Here is a 15,847-nt window from a genome sequence, read left to right as displayed (position 1 = left end):
AAATGGTATAGAATTCGTTTGTATTCTAAACTAGCTTGCTAGGAATCCACATAATCTTGCTTAGAATTCTCTGGATCTTACCTAGGAGCCAGACAGGAATTCACATCTACCCAAGAGCTTGCTAATAATTTTGAAGATAGCGCTTACACTTTCAAGATTCCGCTGCGATATTACTGGAAATTCTCAAGTTTCCGATCTAAATTCTCAAAAGTTCATAGGACTTTCCAGAGTGCCACTAGCAATCCTCACATTCCGCTGGAAACCTATTCGGAATCCACAAGATCTTACCAAAAATATTCAAAATACAATTAAGAATCCGCAGTATTCCTCTAAAAATTCACAGGCTGCCTTAGAAATCTTAGGAGTTTACAAGGAATAGACAGATTTTGCACAGCATCCACTATGTACATTCTTCCAGCAAGAAACGCCTAAGTAATATTTGATAGGCCTTCCTTAGCCGAGTGGTTAGAGTCCGCGGCTACAAAGCAAAGCCATGCTGAAGGTGTCTGGGTTCGATTCCCGTTCGGTCCAGGATCTTTTTGTAATGTAAATTTCCTTGACTTCCCTGGGCATAGAGTATCATCGTACCTGCCACACGAGATACGAATGCGAAAATGGCAACTTTCGCAAAGAAAGTTCTCAGTTAATAACTGTAGAAGTGCTCATAAGAACACTAAGCTGAGAAGCAGGCTCTGTCCCACTGAGGACGTAATGCCAAGAAGAAGCAATTCCCAAGACTTCGCTGAAAATTCTCAAAAGCTCATATTAAAAACATAGGAGTCAAAAAACGTAAAGATTCTCCAGAATCCAGTTAGACAACCCCAGGGGTCACCAGGATCTCGAAAGGAACATTTTGATAATTTCATGCGGCAGGCATACTTGAATTAAATCTTGATTTGGCACGTTGTATACTCTAGCATGAGTAATACTGGAATACAATGTTGGATCGTTTCTTAAAAAAGTGATTTGCTTCTTTTGCTACGGTATGTTCTACATAAGTAATGCATGTAATTCTACAATAAATAGAACAATGAGCTGAAATGGCGTAACAAAATTGTAGATGAAAACTCTGTGTGTTTTTAGACTTTTTGTTCCTCTTATATCAATGTTGCTTTGTTAAGAAAAGCTGTTCCAACTCTGAAGAAAACTGACTTGTACTAATTTCTATTGTCTACCGGTATACTTAAGTGGGCTGATCATAAAGCGTGAATGCCTGAGAAAAGATGTTGGAGCTCTAGTTGACACTTATAGAGATTAATGAATCCATGAAACGGTACGACTATACGGCCAGATAATTAAATAAGCTCATACGGTGCTCCCAGAAGTAGGTGACATTCTGAGAAATATCGGCGAAAATTAAACTCTGGAATGCGGTAAGTGTGAAGCTGGATTGCTTTTTAAAATGACTAAAACCTGGGAGGGAGAAACCAATACAAAATTTCTGTACGTCATAGTGAGCCGGGATTCCGCTGTCACGAACTGTCACTGTGAGCCCAGATCTCAAACATTGGACTAACATGGAAAAAGCGCGTAATTGATTAAAACACATTTTCGCATTTCATCAAAAGCGACAAAAATCTAATGAAAATCAATTCATGCACACAATGCAAGTAATGTCACGTGAGCACCTTTCAATCGGATTGAATATAAAGCATTGAAAAACGCATCGTTTTACTTTTTCCAATAAAAATGAATATTTAGTGCATAGAAAACTGTGGCCCTTTTTTCATCTTCTTCTTTCTGGCGTTACGTCCCAACTGGGACAAAGCCTGCTTCTCAGATTAGTGTTCTTATGAGCACTTCCACAGTTATTAACTGAGAGCTTTCTTTGCCGATTGACCATTTTTGCATGTGTATATCGTGTGGCAGGTACGAAGATACTCTATGCCCTGGGAATCGAGAAAATTTCCTTTACGAAAAGATCCTCGACCAGCGGGATTCGAACCCACGACCCTCAGCATGGTCATGCTGAATAGCTGCGCGTTTACCGCTACGGCTATCTGGGCCCCTTTTTTCATGTTTGTCAGGAAAAATCGAAAGTACACAACAAAAGAAAACTAGCGATTTTCCCTAAGCCTGTCTTGATTGTTGTTGGCATGCTGGAGTTATCTTGCAGTTCAAACAAACATTGTTCTATATTTCGTGTGGAGTATCGGTGCCTCCCTCCCAGACTAAAACATACGACACAAATAAAAATAAAAATTTTAATGATATTGAAAAATGTTGCCAAAAACGGATCCATTTTGTTGCCAAAATCGGGGGGTGCCAAAAATAGAGCATGCCAAAAGCGGAGCGTGCCAAAAACGGAATCCCACTGTATTAGATTTTCGTCCATGCTAACTCTTCCTCCAGACTACAGCTCAGCCTCCAGGCTATATCTCCACGAAGAGGTTCTGTTTCCGCGTCCAGGCTCTGTGTCTTAGCCCAGGTTCTGTTTCCTTCGAACCAGTCTCAGCATTTCGCTAAGATTTCAAGTATCTAGTCAGAACCTTTATATTGATTTATAGAGTGATGCTGTTGGATAAACAATTCGGGGTATCCGGATGTAACCAGAACCTCATATTGGTACACGGTAATATAGCTATGATATTCATGATGACAATTCATAAATTTTGAGCCTTCGCACGATATGAGTGAGTAGGATTACGAAAGTGTCCTACTGAGGCCCTCCCGGAACCAATTCCGGCGTATCCGGATGTGGCCAGAACCTCATATTGGTCTTTGGCATTATATCTATGATATTCCGGATAAAAAATCATGAATTTTGAGCCGTCGCACGGTAGCATTCTTTGAGTTTCAGAAAATGTCCTCTCTGGGTACATTCAGGAACCGGTGCCAGGTGACCGGTTATCCGAAATGGCCAGAATCAATGAGAACCAATGTCATTCGACCTTCTGGCAGCTTTTTACTTATAGAAAGTACACAATGAATAATTTTCTTACCGCTAATCTTGAAAAATCTAAGGGAACTATCACTTCCGGAACGAATATACCCCATTTGAATCCGGAATAACTCCGGAACCAAGTGGCCAATCCCATTTCTTCCGGAACACAATAAATCTTGAGGAGTATGCGGTTTGTTTGAGACCAAAAGATCCAAAATTGATTAATAATTGGCCAAGTTATGATTTTTTAAAGTTCATTTTTAATGAAAAGTCAGACGTTGGGGGTTTGAGAGTTAATTTCAGCCCATTTATCCGCCTGCATTCATACAACACGCATGACGTTTAGCGTTCGTGGAAGATAACAATGAACGAAAACAAGACATACACACACCACCCACTGTTTGGCGCCGATCACTCAATCTGATCACGCCGATCTGATCAAGAAACAGAGGCGAAGATTTTCTATTTTCTGTGCTATGTTTGCAATCAAAGGGGTGTTCAATGGTTCAATAGATTATAATTAGGTTGTTAAAGACTTCATCACCAGAAAATATGAAAGTTATTACTAATATCATGCAAAACATAAATCACCCGAATGACTTGATACAATTGCAGTCTGTGAGAGTTGCTGCTCTTGAACGTTCTTGTGCCACGAACCAAACGAGAGAGTGAATGTTTATATTCATAGGGCTCTCCGAATGCGATGTGCCACGCACTGTTATGGTTCGCGAACTGTTACACTCTCCGAATATGGTTCGATCGGCTTATTTGGATTGAAATCCAAACACTGATGTCATGCTTATGGGAACGCATTTTAGTGAACTATTATTTTAGATCTCTACTTTTAGAGAATTGAAACGGTGAAAATGGAAGGTTTCCACAGTGGCGACGATGACGGGATCGGCGTTTTTGATCGGTAAGGAAAATAAAGTAAAATTCATTGCAATTTGTTGATACGTTTGTATCGGTTAATATTGAAGTGGAAAAATGTGATACGCAGGATTGGTAGCGACCAGGCAGCAAAGTAATATTGACTTTAGTGACAAATGATCAAAATAGCGACTAAAAACCAAAGTAACCAAAGAGTGATTAAAAGTGTTTTTCTATACCAGGCCTCATGAGACGATTCAGCAGCTGCAAGAGAGGTTGTAGTAAAAAAAGTGGTTGCCTTATTTTGTTAGAAGTCTAGAGTCAAGTTCACGTGGAAGGAAACATAAGGGTTAGAGTGTATTTCAGGGCACGGTGTGTGCTGCACTGATGCAGAAAATCTCTGATTTCTGTGTGAAGTGATTTCAGGGTGGTTGTGACTTAGAAATACACAAAAGAGAGCGAAAACGAGAATTATCGCAAAATTTTAACATTTTCTTAAAACAATATAGTTTTAAAAAGTATAAATTTAAAGAAAAAAAACAAGCGGAAGTTAGTCCCAGGTTCCGTTGAAGAGAAAGTAACAACATTACTTGACCGAATGAGCCAAGAATTTTCTACAGAAAGCTTTAATTGAAATGATGTTTCTCTCTAGAGCGTACTGCATTCAAAGAACGATAATTTTCATGACCATTTGAGAAAAGAGTCTCATGCATTGAGATAGTCGATTACTTTTCTTTTCAGGTAATTTCCAGAAAGATTAATAAACCGAAGCAGCCATTCGAGCGGATATGGGAAGAGAGTTGGGATATCGCATAGCATTGCTCTTTGAGAACATACGGTACAAGTAGCTGGTGCATTGCACGTCGTAGCTCTTCGAGGGCGTATTAAAATGAAGCTGATGCATTGCACAGCGTAGTTCTTCGAGAGCGTGTCGAAATAAAGAGACTGGTGCATTGCACGGCATAGCTCTTCGAGAGCGCATTGAAAAGGAGCTGGTGCATTGCACAGCATAGCTCTTCGAGAGCGTGTTGAAATAAAGAGGCTGGTGCATTGCACGGCATAGCTCTTCGAGAGCGCATTGATAAGGAGCTGGTGCATTGCACGGCATAGCTCTTCGAGAGCGTATTAAAATGAAGCTGGTGCATTGCACAGCGTAGCTCTTCGAGAGCGTGTCGAAATAAAGAGACTGGTACATTGCACGGCATAGCTCTTCGAGAGCGCATTGAAAAGGAGCTGGTGCAGCTCCTGGAGAGCGTGTTGAAATAAAGAGGCTGGTGCATTGCACAGCGGTAGCTCTTTGAGAGCGTATGAAAAAGAGGTTGCTGCGTTGCAGAGCAGTATGAAGTAAAGAAAAATTGATGCATTGATCAGTGTAGATCTTCGAGAGCGCATGAAGGAAAAAAAGAAGCTGAGGCATTGCACAGCATTGCTCTTCGAGAGCGCGTGAAAAAAAAACTGATACATTGCTCAACGCTTTTCATGAGTATGTAAAATGAAACTGTGCAGCTCTTCGAGTGCATGCGAAAAAATAAATGCTTCGTGTATTGCCCAGTATAGCTTTCCGAGAGCGTGTAAAAAAATGAATATACAAAATTTTCCCAAACTGCAAGATAACTCCAGTTTGCCAACGACAATCAAGGCAGGCTTGGCGCAAATCACTAGTTTTAATTTGTTGTGCACCTTTGATCTTTCTGGACAAACATTGAAAAAGGGCTACAATTTTCAATGCGTTCAATTATCAGTTTTATTGAAAACAGTAAAAAGAGCCTCATTCCAGTACGATACATTCAATTAGATAAACGGCATCCTCGTGACGTTACTTTTGAATGTGCATGAATTGATTCTAATTCGATTTTTGCTACTATTGATGAAATGCAAAAATATGCTTTGGCTAGTTTCATGTTTGTCCATTGTTTAAGATCCGGGCTCACAGTGACAGTTCGTGACAGCATAATCTCGGCTCACTGTGACGTAGAGAAATTTTGTATTGGTTCCTCCCTCCCAGCATTAAACTAAAAGAAAAAAAAAAACGGTGCTACTAAGACTAGGTACAGACGTGCAGCGCACTTATGTATTTGATCGATTTCGAGTAAAACTATGCACTCAAAAGATTAACCCTTGGTAAATTCTCGCAAAACCAAATTTGGAATCTAAGAGAAAAAACGAGATGTGGTACCCTGCGGTACTATTGGATTGTTACGCTTGACTGACTTGTACATACCTTGACCATGAAAGTGTATAAACCTTGATAATATTAAGGTTAACTGTGACAGTGTGAGTAGTTATTGATGAGAGTGTTGTTGTGTATCGTAAAGTTAAGAAAGCAGAAGATGGATTTGTGAATGATAACTATCAAGTTACTGAGGATTAGAAAATCATAAAAAGTAGAAGTACGGGCTAAAAATGGAAGGGTTCCACAGTACATATTGTACAAACACTTTACTATTACGCTGTTTTAATCGAAAGAGAGCGAGAGATGAGAGAATCTCTCATTGTTGCCAAGATACTTAAGAAAAATTACGGATGAAACCAAAATTTTGCATCTCCACCAGGGCGTTCTATATTTTATTTTTGAACAGTTCTGATTCAAATAAATAAATCTGTCATACGGTTTCGTTCCATTGTGCGGCTAAGGAAGGCCCCCTGGAGAAACTCTTCTAGGATGAGAATGAATCAGGAAGGAATTCCTGAAGAACCTGTGGAGAACTCATGTGAGAATCGGGAGGAAACCCAGGATCTCCTTTAGTGTTTTTTCAATGTTCTCCATGAATTTTTGCAGAAATTTCATCTTGGTCAAGGGAGGACCCAAACATTTCAAAAGACCTCTCATATTAACTATCACCGGAATTCCAATTAGCAATTTTTCTTGTGATAATATTAAAAATTTATCAAATAAAACTTTGGTAGGGTTTATTAGAGCCACACTGATTTTTTTTTCAAAAATATTTCAATTTTAATTTTTTTACCATTTTTCATTCAAAAACTTGGCCCTGCTATGGATCAATGCCGTTTCAGCTTCATATTGGAAATAATGTTTATTTTGTAATGTTTTTAGAAAAAAGAAGAGATATTGTGCCTCTTTTTTAAAGATTTTGAATACAAAAAATAATAAGAGAAATCTTTGTGTTTTTTTTTCAGTGATTTCTACAGGATTTCCTTCATGGATTCCTCCGCAAATTCCTTCAGCAAATTGCTTTGGGAGTTTCACCAAGAGATCTCATTGAATATCTCCATAAAATTTAATGAGAGTGCTGCAAAACTCTTTCCAAGAAATCACTTAAGAATTTTCCTTCAGAAGATCCTACTGTACAGAGGTACTACTAAAAATTCATTGAGTGATTTCATAATTATTTTCTTCGAAATGTTTTATCTAGAGTACAAAGAGAAATTTTTCAATAATTACTTCACAATAGCTCTTGCTGTAATTGTCTAAGGAATGATTGATTAAAGAATTCCTCTAGGGACTCATTTAGAGAGTTCTCAAGAGACTGTATTCTATATTCCTTGTAGAAATGTTTGTTCAATGTTGTTCATATTTTCTTACAATGGTTTCTTAGTGATTTTTTTCAAGATTCCTCCAGACAACAATATTTTTTGTAAGGATCTTCAGGGTTTCCCGTCGTGGATTCATCATATACACATTTAAAAAAATAGTACGGAATACGGTGAAATCTTTTCACCGTTCTGCACCGTGTAACATTTGGTAGGGAATCTGGTTCCAAACGGTAATTTAAGATTAATAGCCGAAACTGTGATATGGTAAAAAGATACAAAATAAAACGTCAGCTCGGGTGAGTAGTCTGTAGTTCAAGAACCTTTCAAAGAAATATTGATGGATTGCCCGGAGGATACTGGACTGATTTCTGGAAAAATCCCAGGAATATCTGGAGGAAAAACTTGAGAAGGACACATGGTACATTTTCTGAAGGAATCTACAATATCTGCAGGAAATTATGGGGGATTGTTTGGAGTAAATCCTGATAGAATCCATTGAATATTTTCAGGAGAAATCTCTTGAAGAAGCTGAAGGGAATTCAGATAGACGTTTTAAAGGTATTGTTGAAGGAACTCGTTGAGAAGTTCCTATAAAATATCCAAAGAAACATTTCTGAAAAGACCGTAGAAGCCATCCAGGAGCGGTATCTGGAGGGGATGAATTGTTAGAGAAATCTAAACAGAATAAAATTGTAGAAACTCTTGGAAGCAGGCTGCATTCCTGGAGGACTCTCTGGTGCTATTCCTGGAGCAATGCCTGATAGAATTCTCAAAAAAATCAATGGAAAAATTCCTGTTAGAATTACTGTATGAGCTTCTGAGATAACTAGGGAAGAATTTAAAAAAAATATCTAGAAGCAAACAAAGGGAACCTTGGCGAATTTCCTAAAAAATATCTAATGGAATCCCTGGTGGAATTTTCAGAGGAATCCCTGGTATAATTGATAGTGGTATTCTAATATGAATTGTTGTAAGAATCCTGGAACAATGCCTTGTGGATTCCAGGAGAAATTTCTGGCAGTTTTCCAGGAAGATTTCATGGAAGAATTAGAGGTGGAATTTCTGGAGAAACTACTATCGGAATATCTGCAGGAATCTGAAGGAACTCCAGAATTTCTGAAAGAACCCCAGGTGTAATTTCTGGAAGAATCCATAATAAAATGACTGAAATTAACACTGGTGGGTTTTGCAAAGGGACCTTCCATAGTGATTAGAGTCCGCAGCTACTAAGCAAAACCAGGCTGAAGGTGTGTGGGTTCGATTCCCGGTCGGTCCAGGATGTTTTCGTTTCGGAAATATCCTTGACTTCCCTGGACATAGAGTATCATCATACTTGCCACACGATATACGAATGCAAAAATGGCAACTTTCGCAAAGAAAGCTCTCAGTTATTAACTGTGGAAGTGCTCATTGAACACTAAGCTGCGAAGCAGGCTCTGTCCCAGTGAGGACGTAATGCCATAAGAAGAAGAAGTTTTATTCGGGTTTACCGAAAGGCCATATTGGCGACACCACCTTTCGACTAAAGACTCGTTATGAAAGGCACTCTCAATATCCAAGAAAACACCCAAGCAAGATTGCTTCTAAGCGAATGCTTTCTCGATATCGTAGACAACTTTGTGTAAAAGAGTCAGAGTGGACTTCCCATATGGGTAAGCATGTTGATTTACATGAAGAAGAATGCTTGTCAAATACATCGATAATGCGTTCCAGACATTTCAGAATAAAAGATATCAGACTGATTGATCTAAATCTCTTCGCTTCTTCAAACGACACACTACCTTCCGGGGACGAATGGCCTTCGGGTTAAAGTCCCTCTCAAACAACAACACTTCCATCTTTTGGGATAAACTTTACAAAAAAAAAACACGCCAGCATCTTGGAATATACCCGATTGCAAAACTTATTACAAGTAACTTTTTCAAAACATATTTCATAACCTCAAATCTCTTCTGGAGCGGAACAGGATAAATTGCTCCTGGAGATTTTCGTCAGATGATTAAAGTCTATAGCTTTATATATTCTTGGCAAAATCTTTTAGAATTAATACTGAATCTATCATGTTCTATTATATATTAATGCAGTTTATTTTACCCCCAACAAAATTCGATTTCAAAATTATAGTTTGGCTCAGATTTTCAAAAGAAGAGAAATTCGGAAAAATTGGCAAGTACAACCGAAAACAAGTGCTTTGACCAATATCACTAATCACCTTTTTGTTACGCCTGACTTTCCCCCTATGGGTAGATATTTTTCCATGGCAGTGATATGCGCAAGATCCATCGGTTCATCGATCGGGAGCTACTGCCGGCAAACTACGGTGGAGATCTGCCGGCGATGGACTACGGTGGCACCGAGTGGTATCCGTGCGTGTTCCGCCATATTGATCACATCAACGATTGGAACACGTTCGGCTTCGTGGACGATCCCCAGCTGCAGAAGTATCGCTTGAAGGATGTGAAATTCCACGAGAACATGTCGTCGCAAATATGTTGATTTGTTAGAAACTTTTTATGGATCTTTCACTTTTGTTTTACCAAATTGATAGATTTAAATATTGTAGAGGTGATATTTTGCTTAGTAGATGGATTTATAGATGGCTTAGACTCAGAGGTACTTAGAACCAGTAGTAGGTGTAGGAAACTTCAAAAGTATTATGTATAAATCTCATTTTTATAGTAATGTAGTCGAATAAAGCATTTTTACAAGACAAAATAGAAAAATAAATGCATGCTTTCATGATGCGTTTGAAAAAATGTGGGTTTAACTGATTTAACTCGTAAATACCAGGACGATCTTTATTTACCTCAAATACTAACATTTTTAGACACATTTCAAGAGGATTTGTTGTGTTTACAATACCATGATATCTACCCATATTTTTTCATTTTAAGAATAATTTACTACGATGAGAAATTGCTTGTTTTATAGTACTAGCCTGCGTCTAGGGCTGCGTTGCTTACGATGACCTTGACCTACTTACTTATATGGGATCATTAGAGGTCATTCTTACAAAGCCTAAGCAGCCAACTTATCGTATTGTAAAGCCAACCCTACAGAGAATTTGCGTCATACCCATTTACTGCGCAACTTGTAACCCGATTGATTTATTGACGCATGATCATATCTCTCGCCAAGCTTGACCAATCGTAACGCGTGCCCTCAAAAACACCTCCTCAACTATTCACAAATGGCGATGTTTACACCATTCAATCACCGCTGGGGGTGCGTCGTAATCGCTCGAAACTATTTACCAGTTATTATTTTCCCATCAATCACTCGAGAGTGCGATGAACTAATTCCTCATGCCCCTAATCTAATCTCCTGTCATCCATTTTTTTTTTCTGCTTCTTGCTATATTTAGATGTTCTTCCACGGTGGCGACATGAAGAAATTCCACCAGTACGTAAGCCCGGATGTGCTGCCGAAGAATTACGGTGGAAGTCTGCCCGAGATTGACTATTCCGGCAAGGATTGGTTCCCGTGCGTGGGAAAATACGTGGACCACATTGGCCGTTACAACGAGTGCGGATTCGTGGCCAAGACTGACTAGAGAGGGAAAGAGAAAGCGACCATTCCAAAGAGCAAAGACTTCCTGAGACAACGTTCATTACTATATGCGGGTGAAACGTGTGAATGCCGATAGAGTCGTACCTTAGAAGGAAAGATGAAAATTGTGTTCTTATTGACGAAAGTTTAAAGTTTTTATACTATGTTATGTTGTCTAGTACAAGATTTTTTGCATGAGATATAAAGATACCGTACCTTATCGAATGTTCAGGAATTCTCCTTTATAATATCAAAACAGTTTACCATACTCTTGCCATTGTTATTGAGAAAATATTTTTAAATAAACTTAAAGCTACATTCCAATTCGGTGTATATTCTCACTCTGTCACTTAAAGCCTTCTATTCAATATATCTTAGTTCAGGTTCAGACGTGTTTACACTATATCCTTGTTAAAAGAAAAAAATTGTAGATCGTAAATTGAGAGATGGTCTTTTGAACAAGTAATTTCGCGTTTTGATTAAGCCGTCTTGATTTTTTTCTCATTCAAGGCAATATAAGTTATAGCTTCTGATGAATATGAGTTTGTTTAGAACTTGGGAGAATAAAAACCATCTACTGGAATTATTAATTGCTTATAGGATACCATTTCGCATTCACAAGCTCAAAAAATTCACAATAATAATTTGCCTGTGAAACCAAAAATATAGTTTGATTGGAGATGTTTCAATTGTTTTAAAAGAAAGATGATGTGATGCGTCAGGACATATAGTGGCGCTAACATCAACTCTGACTATTACCTGGTGATGGGTCAACTGCACCCAAAATTCTCCGTCGTTAACAACGTACGATACCGACGGCCGCCCCGGTATGACCTAGAGCGACTTAAGTCACCCGATGACGCAACTGCATACGCGCAGCACCTCGAGGCTGCACTACCGGAAGAGGTTGAGCTGAATGAAGCACCTCTTAAAGACTGCTGGAGAATAGTGAAAGCAGCCATCAACAATGCAGCTGAGAGCAACGTCGGGTAAGTGGGGCGGAGTCGACGGAACGGTAGGTTTGTTTATTCTGAAGAAGAAGAATGCAGCGCGGTCGGTCATGCTGTATCATGGAGCCCGGAGGAACGTGGAGCATTATAGACGGAAACGACAACAGCAGATCCACATCTTTAGAGAAGAACATACTCCGCCTGGGCAGCTGTGCCGATCTCAAGAAACATGGCAGTTCTATCGGAAGTTCAACGCTCCCGCAATGGCTTCGTGCTGCGAGCGGAGATGTGCAGGGATAGGGATGGGAGCATCTTGACGGGCGGACGCGAGGTGATCGAAAGGTGGAAGCAGCACTTCGACGAACACAGTTATAATCTGGGAAATAGAACAATTGCCGGAGGAATTGAAGGAAGTGATAGATGCCCCATGTACCAGGGAACTTTGAAAGGACAAGGGGTTGAAGTAGAGTGTCCATTTCCATCACCATCCTAAATATGGCCTATAAAATGTTATCCTAGATCACCAATCAGACGACTGCTTGGGACTAGCAAACACCATCAGTGTGTAAGTGATGGTGATCTTCTATTTTTCGGAAACAGTAGCGTCTGTTACGTTAGAATTCAGATTAATGGGATTGATTGTGCTATTGAAACTGGCCAACAGTTAACCAAATATACCCCTGCATCTATGATTTTCTTCGGGTGGCACATAAGAAGCAAATCGACCGTATCCGGCGAAAGATTAACTGTGCTGATCGATGTGAGAACGAATATCCTGTACAAACTGCACTAATTAACAACATAGGAGAAGTGCTCGCAAACACCTGTACACAATCAGTGAACTGCTGTCTGCTTGCAATTAATAAGTTCTCTGTGCGTGGAGAAGAAAACGTAGTATTGTCGAAAGTGAACTCAACGAAACGATGTCACTCGTAACAAGCTGCTTCTGGATTGATGTGAAACAGTCTGAATAGTCAGGCAGGAACGTTACGCCAACTATTGTAAATGTCTTCAACAATCGAGACGCGCGTGGAAGGGTCCTTTAGAGATATTTTGAAAGGCACAGTGACGCTAAACTATGCAATCTTAAGAACGCTTTATCTCTCGACTATCGTTTCACCATGAACGAAATGTTGTCCATGCACGGTTTTCGGATACGTAATCTAGCAATTCGCATGTAGCTAAGGAAAGTTGTTAAATCAGTTTTCGTCCGTAACGACCACATATCCGTCCTCCTTCCTGGACATACGAGATACACCGCTGTAGCCAGTACAGAACATCTTCTAGAGCTGACTGGTCATAACTCTTCTGTCTTCTTCGATGCTCTTTCGTCCGAGATGCCTGCCTCTTCTCGGTGCTAATATTCCAATAATGCTGACGATTTTTCTAAATTGATACGATTGCAATGCCGAATAACAATATAACCAATCTGCGTATTGAACTTTTTTATGTCCGTGGTCTCGAACACCATATTGATGGTGTGAAGTTGTTGCTCGACGAAAACTAATATAATTTCTTCGCTGTAACCGAAACAAAATTGAAGGCGTCTTCACCGGTTGGCCCCATCCGTATCCCCGCATACAACTTTATCAAGCACTCTCTACCCACAAACAGAGGGCGCAGTACTAAAACATGTTGTGGAGTTTTTTTTTTTTTTTTTTAAAGACACCCACACGTTAATGCTTTCAGTGGGCATTTAGCCCTTTGAAGGAAGCACCACACTAGACAACGGACTAGCATGCAACGCCCAATAGTACAGTCGGAGAACATTTCTCACGAAAAGTTTTCCGGCCAGCAGCGGGAATCGAACCCACACTCCTTAACACGATGCGGCTAAATGCCTGGTGACACTAACCGCACGGCTACGAAGCCCACAGGAGTTGGTATTTATGTTCAAAAAGGTATCAAAGCCACGCCAGCATTGAAATCAATATTCTACATGGATTTGCCAGTTGGACTAAGGTTCGAATATTCATTTATTTAGTTAACATCTACACAGATAACACTGAATCAACAATTTCACGCCACAATACTTGGTTCGTGGCCGCATCTCTCCATCCTCGGTTCTGCCCCACGCTCGCCAAATCGATACGCACTTGATCCGCCCACCTAGCTCGCTGCGCTCCACGCCTTCTTGTACCAACCGGATCCAAAGCGAACACCATCTTGGCAGGGTTGCAGTCCGGCATACTTGCAACATGCCCTGCCCATCGTATCCTTCCAGCTTTGGCCACCATCTTGATACTGGGTTCGCCGTAGAGTTGGGCGAGCTCGTGGTTCATCCTTCGCCGCCACACACCGTTCTCCTGCACACCGCCGAAGATCGTCCTAAGCACCCGACGTTCGAAGACTCCAAGTGCTTGCAGGTCCTCCTCGAGCATCGTCCACGTTTCATGCCCGTAGAGGACTACCGGCCTTATGAGCGTTTTGTACATGGTACATTTGGTGCGGGCGTGAATCTTTTTTGACCGCAGCTTCTTCTGGAGGCCATAGTAGGCCCGACTTCCACTGATGATGCGCCTCCGTATTTCACGGCTAACGTTATTGTCAGCCGTCAGCAAGGATCCAAGGTAGAAGAACTCGTCGACCACCTCGAACGTATCCCCGTCTATCGTAACACTGCTACCTAGGCGAGCCCTGTCGCGCTCGGCCCCACCAGCTAGCATGTACTTTGTCTTGGCCGCATTCACCACCAGTCCAACTTTTGCTGCCTCGCGTTTCAGGTGGGTGTACAGGTCTGCCACCTTTTCAAATGTTCGGCCGACGATGTCCATATCATCCGCGAAGCAAACAAATTGACTGGATCTCGTAAAAATCGTACCCCGGCTGTTAAGCCCGGCTCTCCGCATAACACCTTCTAGCGCAATATTGAACAACAGGCACGAAAGTCCATCACCTTGTCGTAGTCCCCGGTGGGATCCAAACAAACTGGAGTGTTCGCCTGAAACCTTCACACAATTTTGCACACCTTCCATCGTCGCTCTTATCAGTCTCGTGAGCTTCCCGGGAAAGCTGTTCTCGTCCATGATTTTCCAAAGCTCTACGCGGTCGATACTGTCGTATGCCGCCTTGAAATCGATAAAAAGGTGATGCGTTGGGACCTGGTATTCACGACATTTTTGGAGGATTTGCCTTACAGTGAAGATCTGGTCCGTTGTCGATCGGCCGTCAACGAAGCCGGCTTGATAACTTCCCACGAACTCGTTTACTACGGGTGACAAACGACGGAAGATGATGTGGGATAACACTTTGTAGGCCGCATTTAGAATGGTGATCGCTCGGAAGTTCTCACAGTCTAACTTGTCGCCTTTCTTGTAGCTGGGGCAGATTACCCCTTCCTTCCACTCCTCCGGTAGCTGTTCTGTTTCCCAGATTGTGCCTATCAGCCGGTGCAGACAAATGGCCAGCCTTTCCGGACCCATCTTTATGAGTTCAGCTCCGATACCATCCTTACCAGCAGCTTTATTGTTCTTGAGCTGGTGAATGGCATCCTTAACCTCCCTCAAAGTGGGGGCTGGTTGGTTTCCATCTTCCGCAGTACTGACGAAGGCATTTCCTCCGTTGTCCCGTCCTTCATTGCCTGTGCTCTCAGCACCATTCAGGTGCTCGTCGAAGTGCTGCTTCCACCTTTCGATCACCTCACGCTCGTCCGTCAGAATGCTCCCATCCTTATCCCTGCACATCTCGGCTCGCGGCACGAAGCCGTTGCGGGATACGTTGAGCTTCTGATAGAACCTACGCGTTTCCTGAGACCGGCACAGCTGTTCCATCTCCTCGCACTCCGTCTCCTCCAGGCGGCGTTTTTTCTCCCGAAAGAGGCGGGTCTGCTGTTGCCGTTTCCGTTTATAGCGTTCCACGTTCTGCCGGGTCCCTTGCTGCAGCATGACCACCCGCGCTGCATTCTTCTCCTTCAAAACCTCCTGGCACTCCTCGTCGAACCAATCGTTCCGTCGACTCCGTCCCACGTACCCGACGTTGCTCTCAGCTGCATCGTTGATAGCTGCTTTGACTGTTCTCCAGCCGTCCTCAAGAGGGGCTTCATCCAGCTCACCCTCTTCCGGTAATGCAGCCTCGAGTTGCTGCGCGTATGCCGCTGCGA

General features: G+C 41.5%; 1 protein-coding gene across 2 annotated transcripts in view; it reads left to right on the top strand.

The window, feature by feature from the left end:
• LOC5569815 (clavesin-1) overlaps positions 1-11,122 on the top strand; it is a 49,252-nt gene extending 38,130 nt beyond the window's left edge. Inside the window, exons 3-4 of one of the 2 annotated variants that reach the window (XM_021847998.1) lie at positions 10,614-10,835; positions 10,877-11,122. In XM_021847998.1, the coding sequence (XP_021703690.1) occupies positions 10,614-10,802 (189 nt within the window). In that variant the 3' untranslated portion in view covers positions 10,803-10,835; positions 10,877-11,122. Of the gene's footprint in view, positions 1-10,613 lie in introns of both variants that reach the window. The other variant, XM_001652983.2, reaches the window with a different exon arrangement.
• Positions 11,123-15,847: the final 4,725 nt, after the last annotated feature.

The sequence above is a fragment of the Aedes aegypti genome, chromosome 2, assembly GCF_002204515.2.
Source record: "Aedes aegypti strain LVP_AGWG chromosome 2, AaegL5.0 Primary Assembly, whole genome shotgun sequence".
NCBI classification, from domain to species: Eukaryota; Metazoa; Arthropoda; class Insecta; order Diptera; family Culicidae; genus Aedes; species Aedes aegypti.
Note: the sequence above shows the minus strand (reverse complement) of the source record. Positions and strands in the feature narration are given on the sequence as shown.